This window comes from Urocitellus parryii, chromosome 9, assembly GCF_045843805.1.
Source record: "Urocitellus parryii isolate mUroPar1 chromosome 9, mUroPar1.hap1, whole genome shotgun sequence".
Lineage (NCBI taxonomy): Eukaryota > Metazoa > Chordata > Mammalia > Rodentia > Sciuridae > Urocitellus > Urocitellus parryii.
Genome location: NC_135539.1, coordinates 116,054,887 through 116,068,867, shown reverse-complemented (window position 1 = coordinate 116,068,867; position 13,981 = coordinate 116,054,887). Strand labels below are relative to the sequence as shown.

The following is a 13,981-nucleotide window of genomic DNA, read 5'->3' as shown; positions in this document are numbered from 1 at the left end:
CTTAGTCTGCATGGTATAAGGTATCTCAGCACCTCTGCCTTCTATTCCCTTTAGAAGGAAGTAAAATAGAGGAGGAAAAAGGGTTGCATGGAGCCTATTTAGACATTCTAGTCTGTTTGTCAAACAATTTAAAATAATTCTTAGAGAACTGGCTTATTTAATCAGATGTTAAAAAGGGCTTGGGATGTAGCTCAGTGGTACAGCAATTGCCCGAGGCCCTGGGTTCCATTCCCAGCATCACCAAAAAAAAAAAAAACTTTTAAGGTCAATGCCTTAACAATGCCTTAATTGGGCTTTAGTGGGTTATGGGTTCAGAGAGTGAATGAAGATGAAAAAAAATTAAGGGAAGGGGAGTAAAGCCCAATATTCACCTGCTTTTTGATAGTGCCTGCATCTGAGTGCCCCGTTTTTAGAAACCACAATATTTCTTTAGGGTGATGTTGTCATAAGGAAATAATATATAAAATGAGTTTGCATCTCCATTCTTAAAGGGGAGAGCCCCATTGTAGGGCATTTACTCCATAGGACTTTCATGGAAGCCTAAGGATATTGTGGCTGGTAATGACTTCATGCCACTAGATGTCCCTAGTGTTCAGCGTCCATGATGAGTTGGAAAGTATTTTAGTTAAGTTTCTATATTTGAAAAGCCTGAGGGCGTGTGTTCACAGTTGTCTGCTGCCAGCCAGATTCTGAGGCTAATATTCTGTCCCTGCTGCTGCTCCCTCTATAATAGAGTTGGGGGAGTCACTGATAATGGAAAACAATGTCAAGTCTGGCCAATGGTGTCCAGAAAACATCAGTGTGATCCTAGGAGACTCACTCTGTGGCTGATCTCAAGGTAGATCTAGATTTGGTGGAAGACAAACTTGATTGTTGATTTGGGCACCAAAAAATGGTCTCATGCCATCACATTGAACTGTTGGGTTTGAGAGGCTTGGGGCTCCAACACAGACTGAGAGTGATAGACCCCTTCTGAACCTGATGATTTAAAAAATTAGCCATGCATAGTAGCATACTTCTATAATCCCAGCAACTCATAAGGCTGAGGTAGAAGGGTCACAAGTTTGAGAGAAGCTTCAGCAAGACCCAGTTTCAAAAAGGGCTGGGGTTATAATTCAATGGTAAAACGCCCTGAATTCAATCCTCAGTACCAAAATAATAATAATCTATGTCTATTGCCAAAAGTGATAATAACTGCCTTGGCAAGGGCCCCTCTTTCTGTTCTTAGGCTGATTTGGTGGTGGGGGGGGGGACAATGGCTGAACTTAAGAAAATGAGTTTTAAGAGCACTAGTGTCACTTGGCAGGGAGCCCTTGCCAACAGACAGCTTTGGTTGAGAGTAGATGGTTTTGAACCCCTTGTGCAGGTACTTCCTTGTGTTTCCAGATCATTTAATCTTTACAACAAAGACAGAGATATTCCCAATCTGTTAAAGAGAGAGTTTGGAAAGTCTGTTTAGTGCCAGCAAGAAGAATTTCTGTTGGAGGCCAGTGGTGTGACAGGAAGCTGAACTCTAACCTCCTATTTTATATCCTGCCTTTTGGCCAGAGCTAGCTTTCAATCTGAAAAGGGCTGGACTACCTGGTTAGGAGGAACTGAAGATCAAGGATAATTTTATTACTCTTTTATTACTAAAAGTAATAAAAGCCTCAGATTCCTGCCTGGGAAGTAGCAGCTAGGACACTAAAGGGTTCCTAGGAGTTGGTTGAGCTGTTGGTGGAAACAGAAGGGAAAATGAAAACACTAAAAGACTGAAAAACATAAGTCTGACAAAGAAGCAGTTAGTCATTGGGAAGTATGACCTACAGCCAATAATTCAAAAGCAGATAAATAACAGTGATGAAAAAGTAATCAGTTTTATTAATAGATGTTCATTGTGAGCTAAAGAGCAAGGGATGTCTTGCAACCTTTAGTTTTGTTAACTAGATAAAATCACCTGGACAGGGCTGGGGGTTTAACTGGCACAGCTCTTACCTCACTTGTGCCAGACTCTGGATTCAAAAAAAAACCTTGGGGCCGGGGTTGTGGCTCAGTGGTACAGCGTTTGCCTAGCATGCGTGAGGCACTGGGTTCGATTCCCGGAACCACGTAAAAATAAAAAATAAAGGTATTATGTCCATCTACAACTAATTTAAAAAAAAAAAAAAACTTGGACATAGGAAAGTGAGAGAATTAGGAAGATAAAGAAGTTGGTGGCTGAAGACCAACTAATCAAACTACAGGTTAACCCATTTTGGAATGACAGGGTGGAGTACTCGCCTAGCATGTGTAAGGCTCTGGGTTCTAGTCCCAGCACCACAACAGGACAGCATAAAATATATAAGAAATATGGTTCATGGGGGTCTTGTCCAGAAGTAAAACTGGAAAGACAAGTGAGAGGCAGATGGTGAAAAAGTGATAGGTGTTTTTGGTGTCATTCCAAACATGACCAGAAGGATGATTTAGAACCTTGAATTGAAGAGGAGGGAGATGGGAGGTAGGAATGGAGTCTGGAAGCAGCTCCAGATGGGAGAACCCTGAGCCTGTATCTAGAGAGCTGGAGTGAAAGGAATGGATTAGTGAAATGATAGAAAGGAGAATCAGTGGAGCTTATTTACTGATAAGGGAGAGTGTTTTAAACCTGGCAGCTGTGGAGTGAGTTGCCTTGCAGTCTTAAAATACATTTCCTCCCCATCCATGGAAGTACCCAACCAGAGGCTGGACATTGAGAGAGCTGTCATATCTCATGGAAAAAGCTCTCATTCTCACAGGGATTTAGACTAGGTCTCAATTCTTTGCCAGGATTCTAGTAGCAAAGCAGCCAAAAGTAATTGTTAATAAAATTCCAAATTTTATGACCTGTTTTCCTTTTTTCTGACAAATGGTACGGGTCAACATCAACCATCTTTCACGCTTCAATATTTTTTACTTTTTTTGATGAGGTAAGAAAAGGAGGGCATTAGTGCTAGTTTCCTAAAATTGTAAAATTTAAAAGGTCTCATGCCTGTATGTGGAATATGTGATTTTGTAGCAAATCATTGTGGGGAGAAAAACAATGAGGCCTGAGCAGAAGGTCCAAGATGTCCCTTCAAGGCTTGAGTTGTTTTAACTTGGCATGATTATGTATCTGGGAATGGAAGCAGGTGATATCCCCTCCAAGCCTTGGTTTCTTCATCTGTAAAATGAAGAATTAATACCTACCTCACTGGATTATAGTTAGAATTAAAGCTGACTTGATGAAAAAGCACTGAAATGGTGAGAAGTTATCCCCTCCTACTACCCTCCACCCCCAGTCCTAGGAGCTGCATTGACTCAGAATTTCTGGCTGAATTTGACTGACTCAGTTCAGCTTCACAGCTGCTATTGCTGCTAAATCAGGGTCTTGGTGAGCCTTTGGGAGGCTGACTGAGGAAGGGACTGCAGCGCTGCATAGGGAACAGGACAGTAATGTGGAAGCCCCAGCTCCCGCCTTTCAAACCGTTTTTCTGTGGTTATCTGGTGACATAAAACATAATTGTATTAATTTGCTTTCACTGGGCTTTTTCCCCTCTACTCACTCCAAGAGCATGTGAGTTCTTCAGTTCCTTGCTTTAGCTGTTTTTTCAGGGTAGCAAGCAGCACAATATGAGGGTAGCCACACTCTGGACCCTTGGTGAGAGCTCCTGTGAACTCAGATTGGGCTCAGGCGCCTGGAAGAAGATGGGGAGAGAAAACCAAAGGGAGCAAATCTATGAGGCTTATGAGTGGTGAGGACCCCGCTCTGATACTGGCAGAACATCTGGGGATGAGGAAACTGTGAAGAAGGCTGCAGAAGTCCCTGAAAAGGCCCCTGTCCCCGGGCCTGCAGGCTGATGAGCAGAACCAGTGTGACTGAGGCCTTGACAGATCAGTATTTTATATTTTGGTGGTCCCCAGGACCTCCTCAGGATCCTGGAAGGGAGAGCAAATGATAGTAACAATAGACTGAATTCCCCAACAGGTGGTGTTACCAAGTCCAGGTTCAGAGGTTCATTTCATGGAAAAACCAGTGTCCAAGAGATGAATGTCAGAGAAGGAAAGGCTTGATTCAGTGGTCAAAGAAGAGTTTTATGAGGGAATGAAGAAGAGGGAGAACTGCTCACAAATCAGTTTCTCAACTCCAAGAGGGTTGAGAGTTACAATATAGGATAGGAATAATGAGGGAGAGGACTAGGCTAATAAAGGGGAGGAATATTCATGGCTTTTCTGGGAGGAGGCAGAGTTCTAGGAATTCAGATGCCACTTTTTTTCACTCCATTCGTGGTGTGATCTTTCCCATGATAGCAGCTAGTATCTTTGGCCTTGAAGCAGAAAAGTCCAGGCAGGCCTAGGTCAAATTAACCCTGTGTTACAGTTTTGGATGAAACATTTCTCAAGTGATGAATATGTCTACATGCAGAACTGAACAGAATCTGACCCAAGGTTAAGGCAAAACAAAGAGACAGATACAACATGCAGACAGAGATGTCCAGCATTTTCATCCCATTCCCAGTTACTTTGGACCTCTGCAGGCCCTAGTGAAGCAAAAACCTTCAGATACACGAAGCGTAACCTGGACAACCATTATCAAAACTCACACGCAGAGGAGTGTCATCTACAGCAAAGCTAGTGGAAAACTCTGTATTGCCCACCTGTGTGTCCTCCAAAATGAGTGGTTTTTAAATCAACTAAGCAAGTGAAGTTAGAGGGTTTGTCTAGATTTTTCATCCTTAGTAACAGGATATAGAACCAGTCTGATGTATGTCAAAAAAATAATTGTTTCTTCCACACTTGACTGTGATTGCAAAGTCACACCTGATCTCATATCTGTCCCTTCCTCATTCCTGTCAAAGAGTTTCACTAGCAAGAGCACAGAAGCCAGGCCAGTTGCCAGTGCCCTGCTACGTGACCTTGAATAAGCTCTTTTCCATTGAGCAGAGGGAGAGAGAATGGGCCAGAGCTTCTGTTAACTCTGATTTGGGGATTCTAGAAGATTCAGTTGAAATAGTTTATTTCCATATGAGGAGACCAAGACCAGAGGGGTTGAGTGGTTTGACCAAACTTGCAGAGCCAGGAAGTGGCAAAGCAGGACTCACCTGTAGTGGTTCAGAGCTTGGGCTCTATAGCTGGACTGGGTTTAAATCCTGGCTTTGTCATTTACCAGCTAGGTGATTTGGGGAATATTTAAATTTTCTGTCTCCACTTCCTAATCCACAAAACAGGTATAATATTAATATCTGTTTTATGGAGTGATTGTGAAGATTAAATAAAGTCACTACAATAGAAAATACTTTGTAGTATTGCCTCATAGTAAGTAGTAATTTTAGCTATTAGTCTAATCTCACGTCTAATAGAATTCTCACCATGGAAGCCTATCTTTATAGAGCTGGTCTGACAAAGACAGACCCTGGGCCTCTGCAAATTTCAACAGTTCTCACCTAAAACAGTACCACATAAAAACAGAGGCTCTAGGGTAAAAAGGGCCAGCTGGAGCATTGAGACCTAGGGCCCCCCACACACTTCCCAGGAGAGGGAGTAGGGACAGACAGGAGAGCTGTAAACAGCCTTCTTCCTCTCTTATCCTCCGATCCCAAAATAACATTTGTCTGCCCCCACCCTGCCCAGCTGGCAGAGCTACAGGCTGAGTAAGGTACCATTTAAAGATAACCTGGCCTTCCCCATCCGCCCCACCACCTGAGCCAGACTCCTGAGGCCAGCCTCTGGCTGCCTAGGACTGCTCCCACAGCCACCAGGGTGTGCCTGAGAAGGGGGCTGTTCACACATGCCACCCAAGCCAGCCTGGCCACCCCCTTCTGTCTTGCTGCCTTAGTTCTGCCCAAACTATGCTAGGCATGCTGCAAAAAAGCCAGAGTTGGCATACAGAGAGGCACTCCTACAAAGGCATGGCAAAAACTCCTGGGGAAAGAGTGGCCCCTCTTACCAGTAGCTGGGTGGCAGGGACTGACCACCACTGTCCTTCCCACCAAGAGGACAAACACAAGAAACCCAGTAGTTTATAGCAAGAAAGATTAAATACCAGGGCAAGGGTTGTGGCTCAGCGGTTGAGCGCTCACCTAGCATGTGTGAGGCCCTGGATTCGATCCTCAGTACCACATAAAAATAAACAAAATAAAGGTATTGTGTCCAACTACAAATAAAAAAGATTAGACACCAGAAAAAAAAATGTTCTGATTAAGGAGAAATGTTTATTCTGGAGCAGTGGAAGCCTGAAGACCTTCAGTCCCCAACTCAGCCATAAGATCTTTGTTTATTTATTTGTGGTGCTGAGGATTGAGCCCAGGGCCTTGCACAGGGCTAGGCGAGTGCTCTACCGCTGAGCCACAACCCCAGCCCCAGCCATAGACCTTGACCAAGTTCCTGGGACTCTCCCAGCTGTGTACTCAAAGAGACTATATCCAAGTCGGTTAGGGAGGTCGTGACAGATTAAATTAAACAGAAGGACCCAAGGGTTCTGTGGCAGAAAGAAATGTGTATCACCTGTCTGAAAGGTTGGGTTGCCAGAGGCCAAGCCAGGAGGAGAAGAAAGGTAGCCTGGTTGCTCTTCTGGAGAGAGCACAAACTGACTAGAGGCAGGAATTAGCAGAGGAGGGGAATTTCCTTATCTCAGAGCAGCTCGGTTCAAACCACATACAGACAGACAGAAGTGGGACAAGAGCCTCCCTGGCCAGATAGGAGGGTGAGGCAGAAGCCTCAGGGATGGGCCGGGGCCAAGGATGGTCAGGAAGAGCTCAGCAAAGTTCAGGCTGGATCTCAGGCTCCATGAGGAGAAGCATGGAAGGAGATGGGGGACCCAGAACTGGTCATGCAACCCAGGAGAGGTATGACTTGGTAGAGCACTCAGAGCACAGCCCCAGGCCAGCCCAAATTGGATCACAGGTATGATCCCAGCCCTTCTCCTCCTCCTGGTTTCCCCAATTCCAGACATTCTGGCTACCCTCTCACCCCATCCTACTAGGGATAAGGATGGGCATTGAAGTTTCCTGGAGTACATGCTCAGAAGTACACAACCCTAAGCATTTGAGACTTGAATAAAGTAGGACAAGTTATGGAGCCCAAGGGCCTGAGCTTTGAAGTCAGAAAGTCCAACAGCAGTGTGAGCTGGGAGAATTAACTTCTTCCAATTCATTTTCCTCGTCTGTACAATGGGATGAGTTCACGGACTGAATTTTTTCCCTACAATTAAAAAAAAGAATTATTTGTTCTTTTTAATTATATTCTCTAGAATTTTGCAGCTAGAAAGTCACTGATAATGTTGGTGAAAGCTAGAGGTTGTTATGAGCTGGAGTGTCAACCAGTACCATCCAATCTGGGGGAAGACCAGTTGGAGAGAAAAAGGAGAAAAAGCAGAAAAGTGGTAGTTAGGGGTGAGTTTCAGGAAGCATGGGGTTTCATTTTGATTTTTCAAAAAGACTTGAGATTTTATTTTCTTAAGGAAAAATAGCTAGTAAGGAGGGAGAAACTAAAGACCCCCCAAAGAAGGAATATTATAGAGTCACATCAAATGGGGTCAGGAGCACACCTGCAGAGTTAACCTTGGACAGGAGAGACACTTTTCATCTGAGGGTCATTCAACCAATGACCAAGCACCTGTGGCCAAGGACTGGGGAATAAGTGAACATAACCACATAACATAACGTTTTTAAATTCATTGCCACTTTCACAGTGCAGCCATTGCTGTCTGTCTCCTCTTTCCTACACCAGGAGCTCCGTGAATACAGGGACCATGTGAGATTGACTTCCCCCACCCTGAACACTGTCCTCACCTGTAATTAACCGTGGCCTTTCTCATACTTTCCTGATAGTGCAGTGATTTTGCAGACTTGCTCCCTGAAGAAAAGGGTTTTCACTGTGAAGACTGTTTAACTGACAGGCCCCATCCATGGACCTGCCATTCATGCTGGTGAGGCCATGGTGTGAACGCTGTCCACCCAGGGGGGGAAGGGCCATCTCAGGGAGCCAGTGCAGCTGCCAGTGTCCAGGCTTGTGGGCACCGTTGGAGACAAAGCCTCTCTGAACTGCCTTTCAATAACCGCCTGTGTTCAAGAACGGGGGCGGGGTGGCTCCCAGCCTCTTCCCCTCTCCCCCGCCCGCAGGGCGTCCCGGACTGGACACTAGGGCAGAGGACGTCCCGCACAAGAGAAGGTCCGGCACTGCCCCTCCAGGGTTGGCCCATGTGCTGGACATTCGGAGGTGGCACCAGGATCAGGGTTTCTAGGCTCCGGGATAATGATTGGACCCAGTCGGGGGGCGGGCCCAGGACAAGGCCAGGCCTCCGTGGCTGTAGAGCCCAGCTGCCCGCTGTGCCCATGGTGGCTCCGACGGGAGGAGCCACTGCGGTGCCAGGGACAGGGTGAGAGGCGCCCGACTCTACAGCCGCGGCTGAGTGGGCGTCGCTGGTGGGTGGGCCTGGGCTGTGCGCCGAGCGGCGCGGGTGGGGTTACCGCAGGCGGGGCGCCTGGGCCCGCCCCCGAGGAGGTGGGAGAGGAGCCCGGGCCTGGCCGCGGGCAGGGCCCGCCGCAGCTCCCGCTGGCTGGCTTTTCCTCCTCGGGTCTCTTTTCTGGGCGGCCCGGCTCTGGCTGCGCTCAACCTCCGCAATGCCGCCCGCGGGGCTCCGCCGGGCCGCACCGCTGGCCGCGATCGCCCTCCTGGTGCTGGGGGGTCCCCTGGGTAAGGCATGGCTGGCGAGGCGCGGGTGGGTGGGATGAGGCGGGGGAAGGGGAGGAGCCGACCCGAGGGCCGCGGCCCGGGCTCCCGGGAGACCCTCGGGCTTGCGCGCCCTGGATGCTGCGGGGTCCCCAGCGAGTGGGAGGAGACAGCGCTGGGCAGTTGGGCGTTGGGCAGCTGGCCCTGGGCACCTGGGTCCGCTTTAGAGAAAGGCCTCCGGGGTTCCGAAGTTGGAACCCTCAGGTGGGGACAAGAGTCAACCGGGAACCAGAGGGCTAGAAACCTCAGGGGCGTGGGGCTAAGGACGGCGGAGTTGAACTGGCCTGGTGGCCCGCGGCGCCCCGACCCCTGCCCGCAGCGCTGGCCAGCGAGGACTGCCTGTGGTACCTGGACCGGAATGGCTCCTGGCATCCGGGCTTTAACTGCGAGTTCTTCACCTTCTGCTGCGGGACTTGCTACCAGCGATACTGCTGCAGGGACCTGACCTTGCTTATCACCGAGAGACAACAGAAGCACTGCCTGGCCTTCAGGTGAGCTCCTGCCACCTCTCCCAGATCCCCTTCATCCTCTCAACAGGCTTCCTGCCTCCTCCCTTTGTGCACCTCCACATTCTTAGCTCAATGGAGTCACCAGGACTTCAGCTTGGAGACACAGTTGGGTGGTCCTGATGTGGGAGCTCCAGAAAGGCATGTTAGTGACCATCACAGCCTTGGGCTGGGGTGAGTGTTTCAGGTTCCTTCTGGAGCCTCCTCTTGGTCCTGCCGGATCCTGCGGAGCGACTGTTCAGGGTTAGCACCAGAATGCAGTGCAGCTTTGTGGAAGCTCTGGCAAAAGGGCTGGAGGCTTGGGTTTGATTCCCAGGTCCACTTCTTACCAGCCATGTGATTTGGGGAAGACACTTGCCCTCTATGGGTCATTGTTTCCTTTTCATAAAATAAGGGGATTGCCCAAATTAATGGTTTTCTTTTTTGTGATGCTGGAGATGAAACCCAGCCTTGAGCCTAAAGCACTCTACCACTGAAACCCAGCCTTGAGCCCAAAGCACTCTACCACTGAGCTATTCCTCAGCTCCAAAATTAGTGGTTTTCAAACTTCCTTTTGAAGGTGGCTGCTAATATATAGAACAGATGTAAGGAGAGTGTCTGAAGTGCAGTTAGGGGGGAAAAAAAACAGTCCTAGCTTATATCCTACGGCCTTTTTTACAGCTTAACATGTAAGTCTAATCAATTAAGTTGTAGATATAAAAGTCCTGGGGGAGGGGCACACTACAAGTCCCAGCATGCCTCATATTAGCCAACCAAGCAGCATTGCCTTCTGGGAAGTGGAGGTCCCTAAGATATGCTCCACAAGGATTGGGCAGAATCCCACAAGAAACTCCAAATCTTAGCATGCTGTAGCCCCCTGCTGGCTAGGAGTTGGAGCCTTGTCCTCCTCCTGCAAATGTTGGAAAGTGAGCGGGCCTGTTCTTTGTCTAAAGTCCCAAGACCATAGCAGGCATCGCCTCTGCTGTGATCCTATTTGTTGCTGTGGTTGCTACCACCATCTGCTGCTTCCTCTGTTCCTGTTGCTACCTGTACCGACGGCGCCAGCAACTCCAGAGTCCATTTGAAGGTATGCACAGTATTGGGCAAAATGGACTTGAGGTAGCCTGGGCTGAATCCCATGGTGGGCACTGGAGCAGTCAAGGATTGGTGAATTTTGTGGTAGTGTATGTTTCTGTGTGAATTCCCCAGGCAGCGTGTAAACCTGGAAATATGCTTATAAACTCATGAGTTCTAGAATGTGCCTGGGGTATGTGGAAATGTGGGACTGTGTCCACGTTTGTGCACATACATGAATATTCAGCTATGCACAGAAGTGCAGCCTGTCACAGTGGGGAGTGCACAGTGGGTCTGTGTAGGCGAGTGACTCAGTAAGTGCACAGAGTATGGTCTATAAGTGGTGAGCATTAATTGGGTGTGCTCCAGTGTACAGTGGTATACATGTCTAAGTGTTGCATGTGACTGCATGTTTGCCCAATCCTGAATGACATGGGGACAGTGACACCATATGGGAGATTGGTGTGGGAGGGAAGGACTTGAGGAAGACACTCTTGGTGGTGCTACAGATGCCAGCCCCCGCAGCTAACTGAGCATTGCCCAAGTAGGGTATTTCCCTGCCTGTGCTCCCCAGTTCATGAGGTCTCTGACACCTGCTTAGGGAGTCATCTTGCAAAATACAGGTTGACTAGCAGCGCCATGCACTCAGCCCCCAACTCAACTTTGTTAAGCAGGGTTTGGGAGGTAAAGGCCACAGGTGGGGTGCTTATCTTGGTTTCCCGGGCAGGGATCAGAGGCTTCTCTTGGGAGGTAGAACTCTGAATGCTGATCCTTGTCCCCCATCTAGGGCAGGAGATCCCAATGACAGGCATCCCAGTGCAGCCAGTATATCCATATCCTTCGGACCCCAAAGCTGGCCCTGCAGCCCCACAGCCTGGCTTCATGTACCCGCCTAGTGGTCCTGCTCCTCAGTATCCACTCTACCCAGCTGGGCCCCCTATCTACAATCCTGCTGGTAAGTAACAATCTGGAGCTCTTGCTCTGCCTGCCCCTGAGCTCTCTCCAGAACCTCCCTGGCCTCTCACTGAGGATTCCCTCTCCCAGATTTCCTCTACATCTAGCTGGAAACCTCCAGACCAGCTCTTCCCTGTGGATCCTCATGCCTTGGGGGGAGGAGGTTTATTTCCTGTCCTCCTATGACCCCACTGACCCACATCCTGTCTTCTTGGTTTTTCAGCCCCTCCCCCCTATATGCCACCCCAGCCCTCTTATCCAGGAGCCTGAAGAACCAGCCATGTCTCTGCTGCCCCTTCAAAGATACCAACTTTGGGAGATGCCCCATCCTGTACCTGCATCCAGCCCTGGGAATGGCACAGGTCTTCTAGTCACCAGGCCCCATACCAAGCCAAACCCTGGGCCCCACCAAGGACAGAGCCCCAGAGAAGTGGAACAGGAGTTGAGTTTTCTAAGCCATGAATGAGGGGGTGAATGGGGAGGGCTTGGTATTGGTGGACTGTTTTTACCAGGGCCAAGGAAGACAGATGAATGACAAGCTGGGTCATAGCCCCTGCTTACAAGTAGTCCCTCTGCTTCCAGGATCCCAACCAAAAAAAGGTGGGGACGCTCTGGTTTGCCCACTTTGGGCTGAGGTGGAGCCATGGGAGGCTCCATCAGTGGCTGGTAGTAGCCCTCCTCTATGGCTGCCCCGCTGGCTAGGGCTCTGGCCTATTGGATTAAAGCTGTAAAGATGTAAATCACGTCGATGACATCCTTGGGCCCATCCACACCTTCCGTTAGTACTGCTGGGCCAACCCTGGCAGAGCCACCCCAGGCTGCAGGGTTCTTTGGACTGGGTCCCAAAGCTAGTGAGGTGGATCTGGCGGCAGCTTTGAAGAAGGTATCACTTGCGTTGCAAGTGTCTGGGGTCAGGCTTCTGGAATATCAGGATACTACCAGCTGCAAAGGCGCCTCCCCTATCCATGTACACATAGATTGAAATTCAGACCCCTACCACTCTCAAACCTTGAGCATGTCTCTGAAGGTCTCCATGCCCCAGTGTCCTCAACTATAAAACCTTATGACTGCATGGCTGTCATAAGGGTGAAATATTATGTAAATGGAACTAAGTCCTGTCCTTCCTTCATGATCAGAGCTCCTAGGACTAGGAGCCAAATGGAGGGATGATGGCATCCATGGGGCTGGTACAGGGTGCTTCTGTCAACTGCTTGGTCATCAAGGGACCCTGAAGATATTGAAGCCAGATTTAAAGTTAGGTAGTCAGTGTAGTTAGGTAAATTGGGCCTAATATCGAGTAAGATCCAAAATGGAGGCCATGTTTAGAATGAATTCTGGGAAAAGTTGAACAACTCTTGGAATGTTAATGAAGTCCGGGAAAAGCCCTAGGCCCAAAGCCCATCCCAAAAAAGTATTAATGAACAGCCCCCAGCAAACTTGAAGATGCTGACTCAGAAGTCCTTCCTGACCAGATTACTTCTTTGGCCCCCACTGAGCCTAAGCAATGAGGGATATGACCTCATTTCTCCTTCTCCCATGAAGGCTGCTTATAAGAAGGAACCTGGGAGGGGCAGTAAGTACTTGGAGCTGTCCATCTTACACTGCTGTGCCCCCGGGGCTCCTTGTGTTCTCAAGACTTTTCTGGTGACAGAATTAGAGAAGGGAAATTTATAATTTTTTGGTTTTTTTTCAAAATAGGAAAAAAAAGGTAGAACCCAAGGCCTCATACATGCTAGGCAAGTACTCTACTACCAAACTGGCCATCCTAGTTTTATAGGGTTTTTTTGTTTGTTTTTGTTTTTGCTGGGAATTAAACACAGGAGCTCATAACCACTGAATTACATCCCAGTCCTTTCTAGTTTATTTTGAGACAGGCTCACTAGGTTACCAAGGCTGGCCTTGAACTGGAAATTCTCCTGCCTCAACCTCCCTGATATTATAGGCGTATGCCACCAAACCTGGCTTATAGCTTTTAATTCAAGTGGGCATAGTGTCAGCTCAGTTTGGCAAAACCACCACCATCCAATGTTCCCTCCTTTTCCTAGTCCCTTTCTCCCAGTTCCTGAAGCTCAGTGTAGCCACAGGCCCTGCTCCCTTGCCTTGCCCCTCAGGCTATTGGACCTCTTCGGTCCTGCAACCTAGCTGGGTTCTGGATAGGGCCTTTGTGCTGACTATGCTGCAGGCCCTCTGCTACCTACATACTCTGGGGAATTACCTCTTGTCACACAGCCTGAAAGGCAGGAGTTCCTGAACTAGTGCTTTGGGGTCAGGGTCTGAGATTTGCTGAGACAGAATTCTGCCCCCACTGCATTCGTAGCTTCCCCATTCAGTGAAATAGTCAAGGATCCTGGATCTGACCCAGACAGGGAGGAGCACCTGATGCTGGTGAGGACAGACCTGGGGCCACAGCTGCAAATCTGCTTTTGTTCTGAGAGTGGGGCCAAAGGGTGGCTCTGGGTCCACAGAGTGGTTCTGCCTTCATACTTCAGGAGAGAAGATGACCAGGTTATTGAGGTTTGGAGCCTAGGTTCCTCTGTTCCAAAGCTGGAAGGAAGAAAGATGTGCCTGATAAGTATTCTGAGTTTCCAAGAGAAATTGGTGTAATTTATGTAGGCCATAATTACAGAATTAATTATCCTTGAGTCAACAGCCCAGGACAATGCGCAGTTATTTTGTGGTCTAGAGTCGAGGCAGGGAGAAGGTGTGGAGCTCCCCAGTTTATAGTTAACTTTGCAATACACTAAAAGTAAGAATTCTAAGAAAAAAGG

The 13,981-nt window shown here is 48.5% G+C and overlaps 1 protein-coding gene across 1 annotated transcript; it reads left to right on the top strand.

The window, feature by feature from the left end:
* Positions 1–8,519: 8,519 nt before the first annotated feature.
* Shisa4 (shisa family member 4) lies at positions 8,520–12,285 on the top strand. The gene is made up of 5 exons (XM_026397191.2): positions 8,520–8,664; positions 9,020–9,191; positions 10,139–10,272; positions 11,047–11,214; positions 11,437–12,285. The coding sequence occupies exons 1-5, from the start codon at positions 8,592–8,594 to the stop codon at positions 11,481–11,483; spliced, it is 594 nt and encodes a 197-aa protein (XP_026252976.1). The 5' UTR covers positions 8,520–8,591; the 3' UTR covers positions 11,484–12,285.
* The last annotated feature ends 1,696 nt before the right edge of the window (positions 12,286–13,981 follow it).

What these genes read in the sequence shown, in the direction of transcription:
- Shisa4 (XM_026397191.2), top strand. Translation starts at nt 8,592, where the DNA reads ATGCCGCCCGCGGGGCTCCGCCGGGCCGCACCGCTGGCCGCGATCGCC. An exon ending in ACTCCAGAGTCCATTTGAAG is followed by an intron (nt 10,273 to 11,046) that starts GTATGCACAGTA and finishes TCCCCCATCTAG; the next exon opens with GGCAGGAGATCCCAATGACA. An exon ending in CCCTATCTACAATCCTGCTG is followed by an intron (nt 11,215 to 11,436) that starts GTAAGTAACAAT and finishes TTGGTTTTTCAG; the next exon opens with CCCCTCCCCCCTATATGCCA.